Here is a 24,662-nt window from a genome sequence, read left to right as displayed (position 1 = left end):
CCCTCACTATCTTTAAGCATCAGTTGTCAGAGCAGCTTACTGATCACTGCACCTGTACACAGCCCATCTGTAATTAGCCCACCCAACTACCTCATCCCCATATTGTTATTTACATTGTTATTTATTTTGCTCATTTGCACCCCAGTATCTCTATTTGCACATCATCTTCTGCACATCTATCACTCCAGTGTTAATACTAAATTGTAATTATTTTGCACTATGGCCTATTTATTGCCTTACCTCCATAACTTAATATATTTGCACACACTGTATATAGATTTTCTATTGTGTTATTGACTGTACGTTTTGTTTTTGTTTATTCCATATGTAACTCTGTGTTGTTGTTTTTATCGCACTGCTTTGCTTTATCTTGGCCAGGTTGCAGTTGTAAATGAGAACTTGTTCTCAACTGGCTTACCTGGTTAAATAAAGTGAAATAAATAAAAATAAAATAAATGTTGTGCCCAATAGAAATGAATGGTAAATAAGAATATAATATGTTTCTGAACAATTCTACATTCATGTGGATGCTACCATGATTACGGATGATCATGAATCAATCGTGAATAATGGTGAGTGAGAAAGTTAGAGGCATAGATATCATATCCCGAAAAATTTTTAGTATGTTTTGGGGGCATGATCTTTGTGCATCTGTAACTTTCTCACTCATCATAATTCACGATTCATTCATGATTATCCGTAATTATGGTAGCATCCACATTAATGTAAAAGTGTTCAGAAACATATTCTATTCTTATTTACAGTTAATGTGACTCCAAATTTAGACAATACATGATTTATAATTAATTTATATTCAACAGAATCCGAAACACAACCAAAACAAACCGTAAACGCATATAACAAGTTTGTAGAGTCACATGCTTGATGTAGTCATTGCGTGCTAGAAATATGGGACAAAATGTAATACACTATAAATTAACTTGCGTCCTTCAAATTGGGGGGACGGGGACGACACAACATACATTAAGTGCATTAATTTCTAAACGGTAAAACAGATATGTATGAAAAATATCCTCAAATAAAAGGTGACATTCTGTACTGTCGCCTCATAAAAAACATTTGATCTCAAATCCAGAATGCTGGAGTATAAAACCAAATTAAATATTTTAGCTTCACTGTCCAAATAAATACGTAGGGGAGTGTATTATTGATCTAAAACCACAGAACAAATTTGATTGAATATAACATGTTTTTTATGATTTTTTGGTACAAATACACAATGTTACCAGTTGTAAATCGGTTGTTAAAATAAAAGTGAGGAGCAGACAAGCTTGTGAAAATGTCCCAAAATACCTTCTGTACCACATTTTCACATAAAAAGTGTTACAGAAAAAACAATGCAATTATGAACTATTTGTTCCATCTGGTCTGAGACAACATTAAACTTGTGTGTGGATCCCCAGGGTATGTAGGTACCACATATTGAGACACTGGACTCTCTCCTATGTGAGTTCTCTGATGTGACATCATTTTGGAGCGTTGGGTGAAGCATTTCCCACACTGTGTGCACTCGTACGGTTTCTCCCCACTGTGGACCAGAGCATGTCTGATCAGGTTGCACTGCTTGGTGAAACTCCTGCCACACTGTTCGCAGGTGTACGGTTTCTCTCCGGTGTGACTCCGGATGTGTTCTTTGAGCTGCCAGAAACGTTGGAAGCGCTTCCCACAGAAGGTGCAGCTGAAACGCCTCTCGGTGGTGCCACCCGACCTCCACTGAGTCCTCATTCTTTTCACCATGTTAAAACTACTGTGACTCAGGCTGTATCCAGAGAAGGTGGAGGTGGTGGCCATGTTTGACTCTGTCGTGCACTCACTCAATCTCACTGTTGCTTCTGAAGAAGCCCTGTATTGATGCTGCCTTGGCTGTATAGCTAAAATATTTCCATCATTATTTGAGTTTAGCCTCTCACTGCTCTCTCCCTCTGGCATCTGTTGTCTAGTCTCATCAGCCAATGTCCTGACATGTCTTTTCAAGTGTGCTGCTGCACTGAACATGTTAGCATGTGGTTTCACTATAGAATAGTGAAGTGATGGCCCTACATCATGAGATGGGAAAATTGAGATATTCTGAGAGTACTCTTCTGTTGCATGAAAGGAGAAGTCTGGGTGGCCATCAGGGTCAGTGTCTCTGCCTGGATCCACAGAGGTCCACAGCTGCCCATCAGTCTCATCCATAACAAACTGGTCAGGTCCTGCCAGGGCCGTGGTCTGATCTAGCTCCTCCTCTTTCTCATCCTTCACCTTCACTAGGTCTAGTGAGTCTTTGTCCTCGGCTGGCCGGTGCTGCTCTGTGCTGAACACCTCTGTAGACGTGAGCCGGGGTGTACCTGGTTCCTCTGGACGATCAGAATTGGGGTAATGTTCCACTGAGTCTTCGGGAGATTTGTTGGGTTGTGTGATAAAGTCCTCATCACAGTGCCCGTGGTCAAAGGATGGTGGTTTCCCAGGCTTGGAACCAGACTCTAAAGATTTGGGGATAAACATAAAATAAACATTACAAAATACCTTTAAAATGGACACTTTGGGATTTTGTCAATTATGTCCTTTAACTACTTCCCCAGAGTCAGATGAACTTGTTGATACAATTTGTATGTATCTGTGTCCAGTATGAAGGAAGTTAGAGGTAGTTTCGCGAGACAATGCTAACTAGCGTTAGTGCAATGACTGGAAGTCTATGGTTATCTACTACTGTTGCTTGCTAGAAGATACCCATAGACTTCCAGTCATTGCGCTAATGCTAGTTAGCATTGGCTCGCAAAACTACTTCTAACTTCCTTCATACTGGACAGAGACAAAAAAATGGTATCAACGAGTTCAACTGAATCTGGGGAAGTAGAAAAAAGGCCTCATTGACAAAATCCCAAAGTATCCCTTTAACAGTTGCATACCATGTCTGCTTTAGGATTGACTGTGTCTGTACGTTGGCTCCATAGGCTAACATAAAACACCCAACACCAATGTAGCCATTTGGAACGTGCATACCACCACACCCACACAGTCTTCCATAGACAGAGCAGTACCCCTTCCATTCCTTACTAGTTTTGTGTGTATTGGGTATATGTTGTGAAATTGTTAGATATTACTTGTTAGAGATATTACTGCACTGTCGGAGCTAGAAGCACAAGCATTTCACTACACCCGCTATAACATCTGCTAAACACGTGTATGTGAAAATAAAATTATTTGATTTGTTTTGATTTGCACCCACCCTCTCCAGTGACCCTGAGCTCTTCCTGAGGGTCAGCCTTCCACACGTCCTCTGCTGTCTCCTCATCTTTGATCAGTATGGGTTCAGTCTTTACTCCCTGCTCCACATCGGTAGGCTGTAACAGGGGTCTGAGGTTATTACTCTGGAAACACAGCATATCTAACCGTTTTCATACTCATGAATCACACAAAAGCGGTAAATTCTCCTGTTACAATAACAGAAATGATTCAATAGGTCAGTTCTCTGTAATTGTAAAAGGTGATGCATCACACCTGGGGTTGGAAGTCCTCTTCAACAGCACTCTCTCTGTCTCTCCGCTGTGAGCTACTCCTCTGCTTGTTCAAAACAATATTGACTGGATATGAAGATCTCTCTGATGCCATGGGGTAAATTTTTTTTAAATAATTGTATTCAGTCAAATATTAGAGCTATATTTCACACATTTGGGTTTTGAATATGCAATGCATTCAATTGACTATGAATAACACATCAACTACCCTTTCTCCTGACTCGTCCATGTGTCTTCTTCAGCTCGCTCTCCATCATTTGACACTTCCTTTTCAGTACATCAATATCTCGCTGGCTATGGGTAATTTCCAAACGTATAACTGCACAGCTATCATCTACACGTTGGTTTATTTCTGCTACAGCTGCTTTAGCTAATACCTCCATAATAGATAACAACTGCGCCTGAAAATTGCTGCTGGCCATCTTGTCCAGCCCAAATTACAGATTTGTACTCTCAATTTCCAAGCTAATGTGCACTAAACAATCCGTAGATGTTCATAAATGGCAACAATGTCTGAATTGGAGATGCGTGCACAATTGCAATCGCATTTCCGTTCAACTCGTGACGTAAGTATTTATTACCGTAAATATGAGACTACAACATGCCTTCATATTGCTGGAATTATCACTGGCAAGACAAATACACTACCAGGGTCTATTCTAGTCTGCATGTAGGGTAGACATATCTATTGAATAATAAAATCATTTTTACTATCTGAATAATGAATTCAGACCATAAAACGTATTCTGTTTTAGTCAATTGTTATTGCTACATGTAGGGGAGAGTGCAGTGCAATGCAGTGGCTCACATGCATGGTTTTTAATGCATAAAAGGCTATATATGCATAATGCATGTTGCACTGTGGTAAAACGTAAAATGCAAAAACACGTTCTTCAACCATTCATAAAAACTCATGGTTTATATATGATCAGATATTGTCATCGACACAACCTAATGAAACCATTTAGAACATGTGGTATGGTATTTATTAAATGATAGAAAAAGGTTTATAACTTGTTAGACACACAGCTGGGGAACAAAGATGATAAACTAGTTTAATGTAAACTTCATTTAATAATACTGTATATTTCAAGTAACTATTGCATTATTCATGCATTATAGCGGAGGTTATTCTCTTAGGGATTATAAGGCACATGCATATACTCCCCTATTTATTATTTTGGACAATGAAGCTAAAACTTTTAATTTGGCTCTATACTCCAGCATTTTGGATTTGAGATCAAATACTTTATATCAGGGGACAGTACAGAATGTCACCTTTTATTTGAGGATATTTAATGCATATCTGTTTATGCACGTCATATATCTAGTCACCCCATTTAGAATAATAATTTGGGGGGTGATTATATTTGTCTCACAAGTGTGTAATGAAAATGTATTTCTTGCATATCCCACCTGCCCGAGACACCCGCAGGGAGTGGGGTCACAGGCAGGGTCTCCATTGTACAGCGCCCCTGGAGCAATTTGGATTAAATGCCTTGCTCAAAGGCACAAGGGCGAAAGATGTTTCACCTTGTCGGCTCCTTTATTCGAACCAGCAACCTGCGGTTACTGGCCTAATGCTCTAATCTCGAGGCTGCCTGCTGCCCCCATTTGAAGGTGTCATAAGTATTTTGGACAAATTCACTTAGTTTATTTAATTTAGTCAAAAGTTTAGTATTTGGTCACATATTCCTACCAAGCAATGACAACATCAAGCTTGTGACTATACAAACTTGTTGGTTTCATTTGCAGTTTGTTTTGGTTGTTTCGGATGATGTTGTGGCCAATATAAATTAATGGTAAATAATATATTGTGTCGGAGTCACTTATTGTAAATTAGAACATTATTAAGAATAAGAATATAATCTACATTAATGTGGATGCTACCATGATTACGGATAATCCTGAATGAATCGTGGATAATGATGAGTGAGAAAGTTACAGATGCACAAAGATCATGCCCCCAAAACATGCTAACCTCTCACCACTACCAATAACATGGGAGGTTAGCATCTTTTGGGTGGCATGATATTTATGCCTCTAACTTTCTCACTCATCATTATCTATGATTAATCCATGATTATCCGTAATAGTGGTAGCATTCACATTAATGTAAAAGGGTTCAGAAACATATTCTATTCTTATTTACAATAAAAGTGACTCCAAAATGACACAATACATTATTTACCATTACTTTCTACTGGGCACAACATAATCCGAAACACAACCAAAACAAACTGCAAATGCATCCAACAAGTTTGTAGTCACAAGCTTGATGTAGCGATTGTGTGCTAAGAATATGGGACCAAATACTAAACGATTGACAAAATGTAATACATCATATGGGAATTTGTCCAAATACTTATGCCACCTTATAATGTGGGGGACTAGATACATACAGTGCTTTCATTTCTAAACGGTAAAACATATGTATGAAAATACCCTCAAATAAAAGATGACATTCAGTACATTCAGTCGCCTCATATATAACATTGTATCTCAAATCCAAAATCCTAGAGTATAGAGCCAAATTAAAAGTTTTAGCTTCACTGTCCAAATAAATACGTAGGGGAGTATATCAGTAGAGGTATTAGATACAAAAAGTAAGCACATCAGATAGTGTAGAAGATAGCAAGTAATGTTGATTCAGCTACATTTTCACATTGAAAGTGTTTTCAAAACGTAATGCAATTATGAACTATTTGTTCTATCTGTTCTGAGACTACATTAAACTTGTGTGTGGATCCCCAGGGTATGCGGGTACCACATATTGAGACACTGGACTCTCTCCTATGTGAGTTCTCTGATGTGACGTCATGTTGGAGCGCTGGGTGAAGCATTTCCCACACTGTGTGCACTCATAGGGCTTCTCCCCGCTGTGGACCACAGCATGTCTGATCAGGTTGCACTGCTTGGTGAAACTCCTGCCACACTGTTCGCAGGTGTACGGTTTCTCGCCGGTGTGACTCCGGAGGTGTTCTTTGAGCTGCCAGAAACGTGGGAAGCTCTTCCCACAGAAAGTGCAGCTGAAACGCCTCTCGGTGGTGCCGCCCGACCTCCACTGAGTCCTCATTCTCTTCACCATGTTAAAACTACTGCGACTCAGGCTGTATCCAGAGAAGGTGGAGGTGGTGGCCATGTTTGACCCTGTCATGCATTCACTCAATCTCACTGTTGATTCTGAAGCCCCGTATTGATGCTGCCTTGGCTGTAGAGCTGAACTATTTCCTTCATTATTTGAGTTCAGCCTCTCACTGCTCTCTCCCTCTGGCATCTGTTGTCTAGTCTCATCAGCCAATGTCCTGACATGTCTTGTCATGTGTTTTTCTGCACTGAACATGTTAGCATGTGGTTTCCATATAGAAGAGTGAAGCGATGGCCCTACATCATCTGTCATAGTAGGAACGGATGGCAGCCCACTATGAGATGGGAAAATTGAGATATTCTGAGAGTACTCTTCTGTGGCATGAAAGGAGAAATCTGGGTGACCATCAGGGTCAGTGTCTCTGCCTGGATCCACAGAGGTCGACAGCTGCCCATCAGTCTCATCCATGACAAACTGGTCAGGTCCTGCCAGGGCCGTGGTCTGATCCAGCTCCTCCTCTTTCTCATTCTTCACCTTCACTAGGTCTAGTGAGTCTTTGTCCTCGTCCTGCCGGTGCTGCTCTGTGCTGAACACTTCTGTAGACACAAGCCAGGGTGTTCCTGGTTCCTCTGGACGATTAGAAATGGGGTAATGTTCCACTGAGTCTTCGGGAGATATGTTGGGTTGTGTGATGAACTCCTCATCACAGTGCTGTTGCTCAAAGGATGGTGGTTTCCCAGGCTTGGAACCAGACTCTAAAGATTTGGGGATAAACATAAAATAAACATTACAAAAGACCCTTAACAGTTGGAAAACATGACTGCTTTAGAACTGACTGTGTGTGTAAGTGTGCTCCATATGCCAGAACATAAAACACCCAACACTAATGTAGCAATTTGGGATGTGCATACCACCACACCCACACAGTCTTCCATAGACAGACAGAGCAGTACCCCTTATGGTTGAACCCACCCTCTCCAGTGACCCTGAGCTCTTCCTGAGGGTCAGTCTTCCACACGTCCTCTGCTGTCTCCTCATCTTTGATCAGTATGGGTTCAGTCTCCACTCTCTGCTCCACATCTGTAGGCTGTAACAGGGGACTGAGGTTATTACTCTGGACACACCATATATTTATTTGTATTACCTTTATTTAACCAGGAAAAGCCCATTGAGACACAGTCTTTGAACAATTTACACTGAACATTTCACAAAAACTGGAAGAACTGTGCAGATGTAAAGTTTGGTAACAGAATTACGGTAAAATTTTCCCTAGTTTGCCACATTTTTAAAATATCTGCTCCGAATTAAGATTCAAAGATGTCTGCAGAAGGAATGGGGTGTCAGCTATGACACCTTGAGTAAAAAAAAAAAAGTGGTTATTGAACTACAGTAGATTAAGTGGATTTACATCCGGTAATGGAATTACATCATGGGTCCCTGATCTGTACTATACAGAAATGAATAATTATGGATATGAATATCATTCTCTTCATGGTGATGTATCCTGAATAGGTACACAAAGGTAGAAATATGCAATATCCTTGTTTTGCAATGGTGTAAAAAGTACCCAATTATCGTACTTGAGTAAAAGTAAAGATACCTTAATAGAAAATGACTCAAGTAAATGTGAAAGCCACCAAGTAAAATCCTACTTGAGTAAACATGTAAAAGTATTTGGTTTTAAATTTACTTAAGTATCAAAAGTAAAAGTATAATTAATTTCAAATTCCTTATCTTACGCAAACCAGACGGCACTATTTTCTTGTTTTTTTAATTTATGGATAGCTAGGGGCATGCTCCAACACTGAATTAGACCATTCCTGTCCTGCTAAGCATTCAAAATGTAACGAGTACTTTTGGGTGTCAGGGAAAATGTATGGAGTAAAAAGTACATAATTTTCTTTAGGAATGTAGTGAAGTAAAAGTTGTCAAAAATATAAATAGTAAAGTAAAGTACAGATACCCAAAAAAAACTACTTAAGTAGTACTTTCAAGTATTTTTACTTAAGTACTTTACACCACTGTTGTTTTGTATATTTGGGTATTATTCTACACACTGGCTATTATTGTAATGAGCTCCGCCCCCAAACACCACCACATTTGGTTGGTCCAGACCTGACCAAATCTGAAACAATCGTAGACATCTATGTTTCACAAGTTTGGGCATCACAGTACAGTTCCAAAACCGTACCTCAAGCGATGCATAGTAATGTAGCGTCCCCTGTACAGAAGACGCCTTCGTCCAATGATTGTTATGTGTAATGGAATGGAACTGCGAGTCATGATCAAGGGCTACACCTGGGGTTGAGAGTCCTCTTCAACAGCATTCTCTCCGTCTCTCCACTGTGAGCTACTTCTCTGCTTATTCACAACGATCTTGACTGGATATGAAGATCTCTCTGATGCCATGGAATAAAATAAAAAAAGAGGAAAATATTCAGTCAAATATTAGGGCTATTCAGACATTTGGGTTTTGCATATACAATCAATTTACCATGAATAACGGATAAATCAACTACCTTTTCTCTTGACTCGTCCTCGTGTCTTCTTCAGCTCGCTCTCCATCATTTGACACTTCCTTTTCAGTATATCAATATCTCGCTGGCTTTGGGTCATTTCCAAGCGTATAACTGCACAGCTATCATCTACACGTTTGTTTATTTCTGCTACAGCTGCTTTAGCTAATACCTCCATAACGGATACCAACTGTGCCTGAAAATTGCAGCTGGCCATTTTGTTAAGATCCAAATTACAGATGTGTATTCTCTGTGTGAAGTAAGTTGTATACAATTTCCAAGCTAATGTGCGATAAACAACCCGTAGATGTTGATAAATGGCAACAATGTGGGAAATGCGTGCGCAATTGCATTTCTTGGTCGGCTTCTTCTTCTTCTTCTTCTATGGTATTATGGCGGTCCGCAAACATACGTTAGATGTGCATGCCGCTGTGTTGTTATGCGTTAATAACATGAAGACTACGTTACCCAGCAGGCTATGCGAGGGGGGGTGGGGGGGGAATTGTAGTATGGCTACACAGGGAGATTGCTAGCTAAAGTATCAGTTTATTAAAAGTAGTTCAACCTACGCCCCGGTTTGTCATTATTCAAAGGAACAAACATAACAGCCGCCACCTACTGTGTGGGGTGAAAACTGGGGAACTTTAACGCAGAAAAAACATAGGGAAATAGGGAAAGGGTGAAAAATATATGTCTACCCCAATCCCTTTAGGCGCTACTTCGACCTCCTTCACCTTCACAGGGCACTCTTGAAACTCGGGCACGTGGTTCCCACCACAAATGCAGCACGGTGTATCCATCCAATGACTCCTTCACAACATATTTATATATGATCAAATATTGTCATCTACACAACCTAATGAAACCATTCTGAAAATGTGGTATGGTATTTATTAAAGGACAGAAAAAGGTATATACACACTGAACAAAAATATAAATGCAACACACAAGAATTTCAAAGATTTTACTGAGTTACAGTTCATATAAGGAAATCACAAATCAGTCAATTGAAATAAATTCATTAGGCCCTAATCTATGGATTTCACATGACTGGGAATACAGATATGCATCTGTTGGTCACAGATACCTTTAAAAAAGGTAGGGGCGTGGATCAGAAAACCAGTCAGTATCTGGTGTGACCACCATTTGCCTCATGCAGCACAACACATCTCCATTGCATAGAGTTGATCAGGCGGTTGATTGTGTCCTGTGGAATGTTGTCCCACTCCTCTTCAATGACTGTGCAAAGTTGCTGAATATTGGCAGGAACTGGAACACGCTGTCCTACACGTGGATCCAAAGCATCCCAAACATGCTCAATTGGTGACATGTCTGGTTAGTATGCAGGCCATGGAAGAACTGGGACATTTTCAGATTCCAGGAATTGTGTACAGATCCTTGCAACATGGGGCCGTGCATTATCATGCTGAAACATGAGGTGATGGCGACGGATGAATGGCACGACAATGGGCCTCAGGATCTCGTCATGGTATCTCTGTGCATTCAAATTGCCATTGATAAAATGCAACTGTGTTCGTTGTCCGTAGCTTATACCTACACATACCAGAATCCCACCACCACCATGGGGCACTCTGTTCACTCCAAAACGACACAAGTTTATTATTTGGTCCCATATTCCTACCATGCAATGACTACTCTACAAACTTGGATACATTTGCAGTTTATTTGGTTGTGTTTCAGATTATGTTGTGTATGGTAAATAATGTATTAATACACTAAGTACTTATGACACTTTCAAATGGGGGGACTAGATACATAAAGTGCATTCATTTCTAAACAGTAAAACAGATATGTATGAAAATACCCTCAAATTGACATTCAGTTCTGTCGCATCATAAAACTTTTGATCTCAAATCCAAAATGCTGGAGTGTCCAAATACATACATAGGGGAGTGTATCAGCAGAGTTGGCAACCTCACACTCACCATTTATGACACCATTGTCTCGCCATCCCCCCACACACGCAACCTTGGCATCATCCTGGACTCCACACTCCTTCGACCACCACATCCGACACTGTCAAATCCTCATTCTTCCACCTCCACAATATTGCCAAAGTCAGGTCCTTTCTCTCCCTTCCTTTCGCTGAAACCCTCATCCACACATTCATCACCTCCCGTGTCGACTACTGCAACTTACTACTCTCCGGCATCAACGCAAGCCTCCCTATATAAGCTCCAAATGGTTCAGAACTCTGCAGCCCGACTCTTTAACCACACTAAGTCCTCGCAACACATGCCCCCTGTCCTCCATGAACTCCACTGGCTCCCTGTCTCCCAACTTATTAACTACAAGATCCTCCTTCTGACCTACAAAGCCCTTCACCACCTTGCCCGCTCTCCGACCTTCTTCTCCCCTACCAACCCACACGCTCACGTTCCATCACAGCAGGCCACCTTGCCGTTCCCAATTCCAAGCTCCAGAGCTCCAGATCTTCGGCGACAGGGCCTTCTCCAGGGTTGCACCAAGGCTCTAGAACTCCCTCCCACCAGCCATCTGTGACTGAGAACATCACCATCTTTCAGTCCCTCCTAAAGTCCCACCTCTTCAGCATAGCCTACTCCTTGTGACACTTTTGAATGCGAGTCAAGAGAAATAAAGGTATGAGTTTTTTCGCTCCTTCGCTCCTGCCTGCCGAACACCAGCCCTTACCGTCGTTAACAGAACTGAGGGAAAACTGCCTGACAGGAAGGGTTGAAGGACTGTGTCTACCGGTTGCCCCCGCCTCACGCTAGCACAGCAGGCGGGAGGCTGGGGCGACACCATGTGCTAGCTAACTAGCTAGCTTGTTAGTGACACCATGTGTTAGCTTGCTAGTTAGCTAGCACACAGTGTCGCCCACTCCTCCCGCGTGCTGGAGAAAACTGTGCCTGACAGGCGTGGGCGAAGGACACTGTCTACCGGTGTCTCCCCCGCTTATCGCTAGCACAGCAGGTGGAAGGATGGGGGGGCCACCATGTGCTAGCTAACTTGCTAGTTAGCTGGGACAATGTGTGCTAGCTAACTTGCAGTATAAAGAGGGGTTCCTGCAGATGCAGGAATGCCCACATACAGGAACGCCACGAATTGCAGGCCGCAATTGTGCCCTTCAAGAGTTTTGTTATCTGCCACACCCCCTTAGAATCAGCAGTTGTATTGTCGGAGGAGTAAAGCATGCACACATTTAAAGAGGAACTTCCTCCTAGAACCAACTTCTCTGGTTTAAACGGCCTATGTGGCATCGATATGAGTCAAAAACATACATTCTAGTGTCAACATTTTCTACAAAGTGTAAATAGGCACATTTTGTACCACCAGACAAAATGGTGATACAGTATTTTTATCGGCTGTGAATGACAATAGAAGATGAAAGACAAGTGTAATATTTGTACATTGTTATATTAGAAGAACACTTTCTACAGTATTATGTGAATTATGGTTTATTCTACATGGAACCATTACACTTGCAAGTTATCAAAACACTTTGTTTAGAATATCTACATAAGTTCAGCAATTGCACTCTTCTCATATTCCTCTGTAGGTTACTAACCGATTCAAAGCTTCTTCCTGGAGGAAGCTTGGTCAGTAGCTACATAATAACAGCTGTTGCACGAAATCTAATATTAAGGAAGTCTCAAGGTTTTGCTCGCCTGAGGTAGAGTTTCTCATGATAAGCTGTGCTCTGACCAACTGGCAAGTGTCTTCACTGACATGTTCAACCTGTCCCTGACTGAGTCTGTAATACCAACATGTTTTAAGCAGACCACCATAGTCCCTGTGCCCAAGAACACTAAGGTAACCTGCCTAAATGACTACCGACCCGTAGCGCTCACGTCTGTAGCCATGAAGTGCTTTGAAAGGCTGGTCATGGCTCACATCAACAACATTATCCCAGAAACCCTAGACCCACCCCAATTTGCATACTACCCCAATAGATCCACAGATGATGCAATCTCGATTGCACTCCACACTGCACTTTCCCACTTGGACAAAAGGAACACCTAGGTGAGAATGCTATTCATTGACTACAGCTCAGCGTTCAACACCATAGTGCCCTCAAAGCTCATCACTAAGCTAAGGACTTTGGGACTAAACACCTCCCTCTGCAACTGGATCCTGGACTTCCTGATGGGCCGATCCTCAACACGGGGGCCACTCAGGGTTGCGTGTGCAGTCCCCTCCTGTACTCCCTGTTCACCCATGACTGCATGTCCAATCACGACTCCAATACCATCATTAAGTTTGCCGATGACACAACAGTGGCAAGCCTGATCACCGACAACAATGAGAGGTCAGCGATCTGGCCGTGTGGTGCCAGGATAACAACCTCTACCTAAACATGATCAAGACAAAGGAGATGATTGTGGACTACAGGAAAAGGAGGACCGAGCACGCCCCCATTCTCATCGATGGGGCTGTAGTGGAGCAGGTTGAGAGCTTCAGGTTCCTTGGTGTCCACATCACCAACAAACTATCATGGTCCAAACACACCAAGATAGTCGTGAAGAGGGCACGACAAAGCATATTCCCCCCCAGGAGACTGAATAGATTTGGCATGGGTCCTCAGATCCTCAAAAGGTTCTACAGCTGCACTACTGAGAGCATCCTGACTGGTTGCATCACCGCCTGGTATGGCAACTGCTTGGTATCTGACCGTAAGGCACTACAGAGGGTAGTGCGTACGGCCCAGTACATCACTGGGGCCAAGCTTCCTGCCATCCAGGACCTCTATACCAGGCGGTGTCAGAGGAAGGCCCTAAAAATGGCCAACGACTCCAGCCACCCTAGTCAGACTGTTCTCTCTGCTACCGCACGGCAAGCGGTACCGGAGCGCCAAGTCTAGGTCCAAAAGGCTTCTTAACAGCTTCTATCCCCAAGCCATAAGACTCCTGAACAGCTAATCAAATGGCTAGCTGCTACTCTGTTTATTATCTATGCATAGTCACTTTATCTCTACCTACATGTACATATTACCTCAACTAACCTGTGCCCCTGCACATTGACTCTGTACCGGTACCCCCTGTATATAGCCTCGCTGCTGTTATTTTACTGCTGCTCTTTCATTATTTGTTCTTTTTTTACCTATCTATTTTTTACTTAACACTTATTTTTCTTAGAACTGCATTGTTGGTTAAGGGCTTGTAAGTAAGCATTTCACTGTAAGGTCTACACCTGTTGTATTCGGCGCATGTGACAAATACAATTTGATTTAATTTGATAGTGGTATAAGAAGAGTGCCAACTTCCTACATCTGACTGTTTTTATTTAACTGCCTGCTGGACCCATGGGTTGAGGCCAACTCTGTCATATCCAGGATGGAGTGTCATGCACTCTACCCCGCCTATCACCTGACTGCACCTGTCCATAACCAGTAATACATTACATAGATGGAAGGGACTTCATCACCCACTGGAGACTTGAAGACAGAACCTCACCCAGAGAGATGTGCATGTCAGTGTGTGGTTAGACAGCCAAATCCTTAGAATAGACCAAAGAAATAGAATAGACTTCCCTGCTAGTTCTGGGACAGCTGAAGTTGTACCAAAGATGTGTATGCTCCTTGTTCTGTGGTTGTGCTCTACACAACGTATTTTCATTTGCGAAGTCGAGGCATACAGTCGTGGTCAAAAGTTTTGAGAATGACACATTAATTTTCACAAAGTCTGCTGCCTCAGTTTTTATGATGGTAATTTGCATATACTCCACAATGTTATGAAGAGTGATCAGATGAATTGCAATTAATTGCAAAGTCCCTCTTTGCCATGAAAATGAACTTAATCCCAAAAAAACATTTCCACTGCATTTCAGCCCTGCCACAAAAGGACCAGCTGCCATCATGTCAGTGATTCTCTCGTTAACACAGGTGAGAGTGTTGACAATAACAGACTGGAAGCTTTAAAAGGAGGGTGGTGCTTGAAATCATTGTTCTTCCTCTGTTAACCATGGTTACCTGCAAGGAAACATGTGCCGTCATCATTGCTTTGCACAGAAAAGGCTTCACAGGCAAGGAAGGATATTGCAGCTAGTAAGATTGCACCTAAATCAACCATTTATCGGATCATCAAGAACTTCAAGGAGAGAGGTTCAATTGTTGTGAAGAAGGCTTCATTGCGCCCAAGAAAGTCCAGCAAGCGCCAGGACCGTCTCCTAAAGTTGATTCAGCTGCGGGATCGGGGCACCACCAGTGCAGAGCTTGCTCAGGAATGGCAGCAGGCAGGTGTGAGTGCATCTGCACGCACAGTGTGGCGAAGACTTAGAGGATGGCCTGGTGTCAAGAAGGGCAGCGACGAAGCCACTTCTCTCCAGGAAAAACATCAGGAACAGACTGATATTCTGCAAAAGGTACAGGGATTGGACTGCTGAGAACTGGTGTAAAGTCATTTTCTCTGATTAATCCCCTTTCCGATTGTTTGGGGCATCCGGAAAAAAGCTTGTCCGGAGAAGACAAGGTGAGCGCTACCATCAGTCCTGTGTCATGCCAACAGTAAAGCATCCTGAAACCATTCATGTGTGGGGTTGCTTCTCAGCCAAGGGAGTGGGCTCACTCACAATTTTGCCTAAGAACACAGCCATGAATAAAGAATGGTACCAACACATCCTCCGAGAGCAACTTCTCCCAACCATCCAAGAACAGTTTGGTGACGAACAATGAATTTTCCAGCATGATGGAGCACCTTGCCATAAGGCAAAAGTGATAACTAAGTGGCTCGGGGAACAAAACATCAACATTTTGGGTCCATGGCCAGGAAACTACCCAGACCTTAATCCCTTTGAGAACTTGTGGTCAATCCTCAAGAGGCGGGTGGACAAACAAAAACCCACAAATTCTGACAAACTCCAAGCATTGATTATGCAAGAATGGGCTGCCATCAGTCAGGATGTGGGCCAGAAGTTAATTGACAGCATGCCAGGGCGGATTGCAGAGGTCTTGAAAAAGAAGGGTCAACACTGCAAATATTGACTCTTTGCATAAACTTAATGTAATTGTCAATAAAAGCCTTTGACACTTATGGAATGCTTGTAATTATACTTCAGCATACCATAGTAACATCTGACAAAAATATCTAAAAACACTGAAGCAGCAAACTTTGTGAAGACCAATACTTGTCATTCTCAAAACTTTTGACCACGACTGTACTGTCTTAATTAGCAAATCAATATGATAGCCTATTTACAGCAGAAAATATTTTGTCTTTGTAACAAACACACCCTTCGATTTTTTTGTTGTTGATACATTTATCTACACTCTAGCTGGCCATGTTTTGTGCAATGTCCACATGTAGCTTCCACCTGTAGGGATATTAGTTCTGCTAATTGTCCCCCGGGAATGATCTAACAACAGACATAACGAGAAATGGGACTAGACAAAACTAGCCTGTTATAGAATATTGTGTTGACATCAGAGCTGACTGAAGAAGGGATATTCAACACATTTGTTGATATCAAGTTGCAAGCTATTTTGTAGCAAGGTGTTGTAGACCTAGTGTCTCATGAAAAACATTCCAGACACTTCTTGCTATCTTGGCATACAGTGCCTGCAGAAAGAATTCACACCCCTGGACTTTTTCCACATTTTGCCTGAATTTAACATGGATTAAATAGAGATTGTGTCACTGGCCTACACACACACACACACACACACACACAATACCCCATAATGTCAAAGTGGAATTCTGTTTTTAGACATTTTTACTAATTAATTTTAAAAAATGAAAAGCTGAAATATCTTCAGTCAATAAGTATTCAACCCCTTTGTTATGGCAAGCCTAAATAAGTTCTGGAGTAAAACATTTCTTAACAAGTCACATAAGTTGCATGGGCTGGCAATAAGTGTTTAACATGATTTTTGAATGACTACTTCATCTGTCCCCCACACATACAATTATCTGTAAGGTCCCTCAGTTGAGCAGTGAACTTCAAACAGATTCAACCACAAAGACCAGGGAGGTTTTCCAATGCCTCACGAAGAAGGGTACCTATTGGTAGATGGGTAAAAATAAAAAAGCAGACATTGAATATCCCTTTGAGCATTAATTACACTTTGGATGGTGTATCAATACACCCAGTCACTACAAAAGATACAAGCGTCCTCAGTTGCCAGAGGAAGAAACCCACTCAGGGATTTCACGATGAGGCCAATGGTGACTTGTAGTTACTCCACAATACTAACCTAAATGACAGAGTGAAAAGAAGGAAGCCTGTACAGAATAAAAATATTCCAAAACATGCATCCTGTTTGCAATAAGGAACAAAAGTAAAACTGCAAAAAATGTGGCAAAGAATTAAACGTTATGTCCTGGATACAATAACAATAACTTATAACAAGGCCAAATATACACTGGAGTTGCTTAGCAAGACAACATTAAATGTTCCTGAGTGGCCTAGTTACAGTTTTGACAAATATTGCAAATATTGTACAGTCCAGGTGTGCAAAGCTGTTAGACTTACCCAGAAAGACTCACAGCTGTAATCGCTGCCAAAGGTGATTCTAACATGTATTGACTCAGGGGTGTGAATACTTATGTAAATTACATATTTCATTTAATACATTTGCAAAAAAAACTACATTTTCACTTTGTCATTATGGGGTAGTGTGTAGATGGGTAAAAAACAAACAATCATTTTGAATTCAGGCTGTAACACAAAGTGTGGAATAAGTCAAGGGATATGAATACTTTCTGAAGGCACTATAACTGATGACAGAGAAATATCAGCCAGCTAGATAGTTACAGCTCGCTAGTCTATCCCGAAGCTGTGCTAGCTAGCTAGCTGCTGTCAGGTTGGCTAAACACAAGGTCAACACAGGCTTTAGCCTACACATAGAACTGAATTAGCAGATCATCTTGAGATGGCGAGTCAGTCAAGAGGCGAGAAGTCAACTTAAAAACTTCTAAGTCTCCATAGCAGATAGCTTAGCTTAACTCGCTGTCACTAAGTTACTCACCACTGCCCTTGTTTGTTTGTTGTGATTGAATGGCAAAGAAATATCCACATTAAACCACAAAGACAACTATTTTGGGCTTCAGTAATGGCCGCTGCATTTCTTAATGAGCACCGGAACACAAGCAGAATCGGTGAGTGCAGTTCACCTTTAAAAATGATATGCTACTTATCCTTTTATCTATAAAAATGTCTTGCACAACTAACTTAAAAACAAATGATCACTTTACATTTATTTTGGGATCTATCCCTGTAAATGTCCTTTCCTGATGACGCTTGAGTGGATAAGGACTGTCATTACGTACAAGCACATTTTCATGCCCATCACTCTTCTCGCCACCTCCCCTATTACCTTTTCAAGAAGAGACGAGAGGACTGAGGACACATCACACTTTTCCCTACTTTAAGCCCCTCCCTCTTCTCTTTGTTTCATCTTTTAGTTTCTTCTTGCTGTTAGTCTGGTGTCGTGCAGTGATCTGTTTTTTTGTTGTTTAGTTTCTACAATTCTAAATCAACTTTGGGTAATTAAAAAGCTCTATATAGGTCCCATGTATTATTAATTTAAAAGCGCAGATTGACTCATAAAATCAATACGATTATTTATTATATAACATTGTTTTTATGATTGTGGTACAAATACACATTGTTACCAGTTGTAAATAGGTTTTAAAACGAAAGTGAGGAGCCATCAATAGTCAAACATGAAAACCATTTTACAAATCAATTGTGAGGAAAACATTTGAAAATGTCTCAAAATAACTTCTGTACCACATTTTCACATAAAGTGTTACAGAACAACTATGCAATTAAGTTCCATCTCATGAGACTACATTCAACTTTTGTGTGGATCCCCAGGGTATGCGGGCACCACGTATTGAGACACTGGACTCTCTACTATGTGAGTTCTCTGATGCGATGTCATTTTGGAGCGCCTGGTGAAGCATTTCCCACACTGTGTGCACTCATAGGGCTTCTCCCCGCTGTGGACCATAGCATGTCTGATCAGGTTGCACTGCTTGGTGAAACTCCTGCCACACTGTTCGCAGGTGTACGGTTTCTCTCCGGTGTGACTCCGGAGGTGTTCTTTGAGCTGGCAGAGACGCTGGAAACTCTTCCCACAGAAAGTGCAGCTGAAACGCCTCTCGGTGGTGCCGCCCGACCTCCACTGAGTCCTCATTCTCTTCACCATGTTAAAACTACTGCGACTCAGGCTGTATCCAGAGAAGGTGGAGGTGGTGGCCATGTTTGACTCTGTCATGCACTCACTCAATCTCACCGTTGCTTCTGAAGCCCTGTATTGATGCTGCATTGGCTGTAGAGCTAAACTATTTCCTTCATTATTTGAGTTCAGCCTCTCGCTGCTCTGTCCCTCTGGCATCTGTTGTCTAGTCCCATCAGCCATTGTCCTGATATGTCTTTTCATGTGTGATGCTGCACTGAACATGTTAGCATGTGGTTTCCATATAGAAGAGTGAAGCGATGGCCCCACATCATCTGTCATAGTAGGAACGGATGGCAGCCCACTATGAGATGGGAAAATTGAGATATTCTGAGAGTACTCTTCTGTGGAATGAAAGGAGAAATCTGGGTGGCCATCAGGGTCAGTATCTCTGCCTGGATCCACAGAGGTCCACAGCTGCCCATCAGTCTCATCCATAACAAACTGGTCAGGTCCTGCCAGGGCCGTGGTCTGATCTAGCTCCTCCTCTTTCTCATCCTTCACCATCACTAGGTCTAGTGAGTCCTCGTCCTCGTCCTGCCGGTGCTGCTCTGTGCTGAACACTTCTGTAGACGCGAGCCGGGGTGTACCTGGTTCCTCTGGACGATTAGAAATGGGGTAATGTTCCAATGAGTCTTCAGGAGATATGTTGGGTTGTGTGATGAATTCTTCATTACAGTACCGTTGCTCAAAGGATGGTGGTTTCCTAGGTTTTGAAACAGGCTCTAAAGATTTCGGGATAAACATGAAAAACATTACAAAAGACCCTTAACAGTTAGAACTGACTGTGTGTCCGTGCGCTCCATATGCCAGAACATAAAACACCCAACACCAATGTAGCAATTTTGAACGTGCATACCACCACACCCACACAGTCTTCCATAGACAGACAGAGCAGTACCCCTTATGGTCACACCCACCCTCTCCAGGGATCTTGAGCTCTTCCTGAGGGTCAGCCTTCCACACGTCCTCTGCTGTCTCCTCATCTTTGATCAGTATGGGTTCAGTCTCCACTCTCTGCTCCGCATCTGTAGGCTGTAACAGGAGACTGAGGTTATTACTCTGGACACAAACCATATCTAACCATTTTCATACTCATGAATCACACAAAAGCGATAAATTCTCCTGATATTCCAATAGCAGAATTGATCCAAGAGGTCAGGTCTCTATAGTTGTAAAAGGTGATGCATCACACCTGGGGTTGAGAGTCCTCTTCAACAGCCATCTCTCTGTCTCTCCACTGTGAGCTACTCTTCTGCTTGTTCAAAACAATCTTGACTGGATATGAAGATGTCTCTGATGCCATGGGGTAAAAACATGGAAAAGAATTGTATTCAGTCAAATATTAGGGCTATTCACACATTTGGGTTTTACATATGCAATCAATTTACTAGCCTGGAGACCCGACGTTAAATTTCATTGAATTCTACGTCGGGCATAAATGAGCATCTGGATCAGGAAAGTTTCCTCTCACAACCTATACAAGCCAGAATGTTGAATAAAATTATATTTTAACTTACTTTACTGGTTGTCCTTGTTGTTGTTGCTTTTGCAGGTAGGAAAAGCGGTACGGCAAGTGATACCGGAGTGCCAAGTCTGGGACCAAAAGGCTCCTGAACAGCTTCTACCCACCAAGCCATAAGACTGCTGAATAATTAATCAAATGGCTTCCCTGACTACTTGCACTGACTCTCTAGAACCGGCTCTATGCACACTCACTGGACTCCACACATACTACACACACATACACTACATAAGCTCACACAAAACACAGACAGATATATTGACGCCCCAAACACACAAAAACGCACACACTGACACTTTCACATACGCTGCTGCTACTCTGTTTATTATCTATCCTGACTGCCTAGATACTTTTAGCCCTACCTACATGTACATATTACCTCAACTACCTTGTACCCCTGCACATTACATTTACATTTTACATTTTAGTCATTTAGCAGACGCTCTTATCCAGAGCGACTTACAGTTAGTGAGTGCATACATTATTATTAAAAAATAAAATGATACTGGCCCCCCGTGGGAAACGAACCCACAACCCTGGCGTTGCAAACGCCATGCTCTACCAACTGAGCTACATCCCTGCCGGCCATTCCCTCCCCTACCTTGGATGACGCTGGGCCAATTGTGCGCCGCCCCATGGGTCTCCCGGTCGCGGCCGGCTATGACAGAGCCTGGATTCGAACCAGGATCTCTAGTGGCACAGCTAGCGATGCAGTGCCTTAGACCACTGCGCCACTCGGTTGAGACCGAGTTTCTTTCTTTGAGTTCCCAGCTGTCTCGAAAGCACCAATAATCTGAATACAGGTCACTCCATAGTGCTGCAATAGAACAGGTGAATAGGCACAGCACCCAAACAGCATCATTACATATAGTATCTCTGTAGTTTTCTCACCCAGACATGTAGTTCTTTATCCAGGGGTCAAACTCAAACATGGTGGGTCTAAATCAGGGCTGTTCTATTCCGGTCCTGGAGGGTCGAAACATCTGTTTTTTGTTTCTACCTGGTAGTTAATTGCACTCACCTGGTGTCTCAGATCTGAATTAGTCCCTTATTAGAATGACTGACATTGAACAGCCCTGGGCCCGGTTTCCCAAAAGCATCTTAAGGCTGAGTTTTCAAGACCACCAACAGTATACTAAGTAAGAGACCACAGTGTCATAATCACACCACATACCTGCTCTGTGCTTATAGTCGTTTCATTGCAGGAAGACTTTACGGAGATGCTGAGTACGTGGATGAGAACCACAATGGTTCTAATGATGAACTTAGCCTTAAAATGCTTTTGGGGAAACCAGGCCCTGGTCTAAATAATTGAGTGCTACCAGCCCCAGAGACCGCCTTGCCAGCACACCTGTCAGACACACTCACCCACCTGTCAGACATCTCCTTCCACTTGGTAAGCATCTTCCTGGGGCGTGTCTCTATAGGAAGGTCTAGTCTCTGACAGAAGTAGCCCACCACCCCCTGGTCCTCCAGTAGCAGAGGCACTCTGTAGATTGACGACACGTCTGCCACGCAGATCACCTGTTCAGGTTCTACATGACATTAACTCTGTACCGGTACTCATTGTATATAGTCTCGTTACTGTTATTTTATTGTGTTACTATTTTTAGCAAAACATTTTAGCACATTTTTCTTCCTTTTTTGGGGGGGAAAAGGCTCGTAAGTAAGCATTTCACGGTAAAGTCTAAACCTGTTGTATTCGGCGCATGTGACAAATACAATTTTATTGTGAGACAATATCCACAGGAAAGTATAATTAAATCAACCTTTCAAAGCGCTGGTAGGGCATTCAGATTTCTATCACCTGAAGCATGCACAAAACCATGTAAACACGTGCAAGAGCTTGGCAAGTATGCATGGTGGCGCGTATGTATTTTCATACATGCACGTGATAGAAATCTGATTATAAACTGGGTGGTTTGAGCCCTGAATTCTGATTGGCTGAAGGCCATGGTATATCAGACTGTATACCAAGGGCATGACAAAACATTTAGTTTTACTGCTCTAATTACATTGGCAACCAGTTTATAATAGCAATAAGGCTCCTAGGGGTTTGTGATATATGGCCAATATACCACGGCTAAGGGCTGTGTCCAGGCACTCCTCATTGCGAATAAGAACAGCCCTTAGCTGAGGTATATCGGCCATATACCACACCTCCTCGGGCCTTATTGCTTAAATAAACTACTAGCACTTTGAAAGTCGATTTAATTATACTTTCCTCTGGATCTCACGCATTCCTACCTGCCAATGGACCAACCGCACGGACAACCGGTAAAGTAAATTAAAATATATATATATATATATTACATTCTGGCTTGTAGAGATCGTGAGAGTCAACTTTCCTGATCCAAATGCTAATTTATGCCCGACGTTGAATCCAATACAATTCAACGTCGACAGGCTATACATTTATCATGAAAAATAACAAACTACCTTTTCGTCCTCGTTTCTTCTCCAACTCGCTCTCCATCATTTGCCACTTCCTTTTCAATACATCAATATCTCGCTGGCTTTGGGTCATTTCCAAACGTATAATCGCACAGCTATCATCTACACGTTTGTTTATTTCTGCTACAGCTGCTTTAGCTAATACCTCCAGAATGGATACCAACTGCGCCTGAAAATTACAGCTCGCCATCTTGTCCAGCCCAAATTACAGATGCGTATTGCCTGTGTGAAGTAAATAGTATTCAATTTCCAAGATAATGTGCAATAAACAATCCGTATCTGTTGATAAATGGCAACAATGTAGTGAAGCGGGAGATAAGTGCGCAATTGCAATCGCTGCTCTTCTTCTATGGTATAATGGCGTTAACAACAATTTGATGTGTATTCCGCCACCTACTGTGCGGCTGAATAATAAAGATACTAAAAAAATGAAATAATGTGGGTAAAAAATAAATCTAATATCATACAAACTGACAAAAAATAAATTAACTAAACTAAATCAACCTGCTTTTGTGTAAAAAAAAAATCATAATAAAAAAAAATCAAATCAGGTCCCTTCACAGGCTCAAAAGACTCCTGTGAGGGCGGGACATTTCCTAGCTACAATGGTCCTTGCAGTGATTCTGCCTTGAAGTCTTGGAGCCACTGCTATCGCGTGAAGGTAAGTATTTATTACCGTAAATATGAGACTGCAACAGCCCTTCAAAAATTGTATAAATTAACACCGGCCAGAAAATAACAGGGTATATTCTAATCTGCATATACAGTGTAGGGTAGCCATAACTATTGACAAAAAAAAAGAAGACGTTTTACGATCTGAATAAAGAATTCAGATCCTAAAACGTATGATCTTATTAGTCAATATACTGTATATGGTTACATGTCGGGGAAAGTGCAGTACAATGCACAGTGCCTTCATAAAGTATTCACACCCCTTGACATTTTCCACATGATGTTACATTTTCCACTGATGGGCGGCAGGTAGCTTAGTGGGTAAGAGCGTTGTGCCAGTAACCGAAAGGTCGCTGGTTCTAATCCCCGAGCCGACTAGGTGAAAAATCTGTCGATGTGCCCTTAAGCAAGGCACTTAACCCTAATTGCTCCTGTAAGTCGCTCTGGATAAGAGCGTCTGCTAAATGACTAAAATGTAAAATGTTACGTGACAGCCTGAATTAAAAATGGATTACATTTAGATTTTGTATCACTGGCATACACACAATGCCCCATAATGTCAAAGTGGAATTATGTTTTTAGACATTTTTACAAATTAATTAAAAATGAAAAGCTGAAATGTCTTATGGCAAGCCTAAATAAGTACAGGAGTAAAAATGTGCTTAAGTCACATAAGTTGCATGATTTTTGAATGACTACCTCATATCTGTACCCCACACATACAATTATC

General features: G+C 42.0%; 3 protein-coding genes across 5 annotated transcripts; all 3 read right to left on the bottom strand.

The window, feature by feature from the left end:
• Positions 1 to 1,152: 1,152 nt before the first annotated feature.
• On the bottom strand, positions 1,153 to 4,004 carry LOC311099190 (uncharacterized protein). Its single transcript, XM_084139870.1, has 4 exons — positions 3,727 to 4,004; positions 3,502 to 3,602; positions 3,230 to 3,344; positions 1,153 to 2,483 (listed from the first exon to the last, which is right to left on the bottom strand). The coding sequence occupies exons 1-4, from the start codon at positions 3,938 to 3,940 to the stop codon at positions 1,372 to 1,374; spliced, it is 1,542 nt and encodes a 513-aa protein (XP_083995996.1). The 5' UTR covers positions 3,941 to 4,004; the 3' UTR covers positions 1,153 to 1,371.
• A 1,612-nt stretch (positions 4,005 to 5,616) lies between these two features.
• LOC311099192 (uncharacterized protein) lies at positions 5,617 to 9,469 on the bottom strand. The gene is made up of 4 exons (XM_084139872.1): positions 9,126 to 9,469; positions 8,905 to 9,026; positions 7,579 to 7,693; positions 5,617 to 7,361 (listed from the first exon to the last, which is right to left on the bottom strand). Exons 1-4 carry the CDS (start codon positions 9,337 to 9,339, stop codon positions 6,244 to 6,246), a joined length of 1,569 nt encoding a protein of 522 aa, XP_083995998.1. The 5' UTR covers positions 9,340 to 9,469; the 3' UTR covers positions 5,617 to 6,243.
• A 9,179-nt stretch (positions 9,470 to 18,648) lies between these two features.
• On the bottom strand, positions 18,649 to 23,611 carry LOC311150759 (uncharacterized protein). Of its 3 annotated transcripts, none has more exons than XM_084188283.1 (4): positions 23,246 to 23,611; positions 20,477 to 20,577; positions 20,202 to 20,316; positions 18,649 to 20,006 (listed from the first exon to the last, which is right to left on the bottom strand). In XM_084188283.1, the coding sequence occupies exons 1-4, from the start codon at positions 23,448 to 23,450 to the stop codon at positions 18,895 to 18,897; spliced, it is 1,533 nt and encodes a 510-aa protein (XP_084044409.1). In that variant the 5' UTR covers positions 23,451 to 23,611; the 3' UTR covers positions 18,649 to 18,894. The 3 variants fall into 3 exon arrangements, with proteins under 3 accessions (XP_084044409.1, XP_084044411.1, XP_084044410.1); XM_084188285.1 differs by having other exon boundaries at positions 18,651 to 20,006; positions 20,477 to 20,601; positions 23,246 to 23,587; XM_084188284.1 differs by lacking the exon at positions 23,246 to 23,611 and adding an exon at positions 20,802 to 22,018 and having other exon boundaries at positions 18,651 to 20,006.
• Positions 23,612 to 24,662: the final 1,051 nt, after the last annotated feature.

The sequence above is a fragment of the Coregonus lavaretus genome, assembly GCF_964263955.1.
Source record: "Coregonus lavaretus genome assembly, chromosome: 23".
In the NCBI taxonomy this organism is placed as follows: Eukaryota; Metazoa; Chordata; class Actinopteri; order Salmoniformes; family Salmonidae; genus Coregonus; species Coregonus lavaretus.
Note: the sequence above shows the minus strand (reverse complement) of the source record. Positions and strands in the feature narration are given on the sequence as shown.

What these genes read in the sequence shown, in the direction of transcription:
- LOC311099192 (XM_084139872.1), bottom strand. Translation starts at nt 9,339, where the DNA reads ATGGCCAGCTGCAATTTTCAGGCACAGTTGGTATCCGTTATGGAGGTA. An exon ending in AAGAGGACTCTCAACCCCAG is followed by an intron (nt 7,694 to 8,904) that starts GTGTAGCCCTTG and finishes CCCCTGTTACAG; the next exon opens with CCTACAGATGTGGAGCAGAG. An exon ending in GCTCAGGGTCACTGGAGAGG is followed by an intron (nt 7,362 to 7,578) that starts GTGGGTTCAACC and finishes CCAAATCTTTAG; the next exon opens with AGTCTGGTTCCAAGCCTGGG.
- LOC311099190 (XM_084139870.1), bottom strand. Translation starts at nt 3,940, where the DNA reads ATGGCCAGCAGCAATTTTCAGGCGCAGTTGTTATCTATTATGGAGGTA. An exon ending in TGGACGAGTCAGGAGAAAGG is followed by an intron (nt 3,603 to 3,726) that starts GTAGTTGATGTG and finishes CCATGGCATCAG; the next exon opens with AGAGATCTTCATATCCAGTC. An exon ending in AAGAGGACTTCCAACCCCAG is followed by an intron (nt 3,345 to 3,501) that starts GTGTGATGCATC and finishes CCCCTGTTACAG; the next exon opens with CCTACCGATGTGGAGCAGGG.
- LOC311150759 (XM_084188285.1), bottom strand. Translation starts at nt 23,450, where the DNA reads ATGGCGAGCTGTAATTTTCAGGCGCAGTTGGTATCCATTCTGGAGGTA. An exon ending in GAAGAAACGAGGACGAAAAG is followed by an intron (nt 20,602 to 23,245) that starts GTAGTTTGTTAT and finishes ACAATTCTTTTC; the next exon opens with CATGTTTTTACCCCATGGCA. An exon ending in AAGAGGACTCTCAACCCCAG is followed by an intron (nt 20,317 to 20,476) that starts GTGTGATGCATC and finishes CTCCTGTTACAG; the next exon opens with CCTACAGATGCGGAGCAGAG.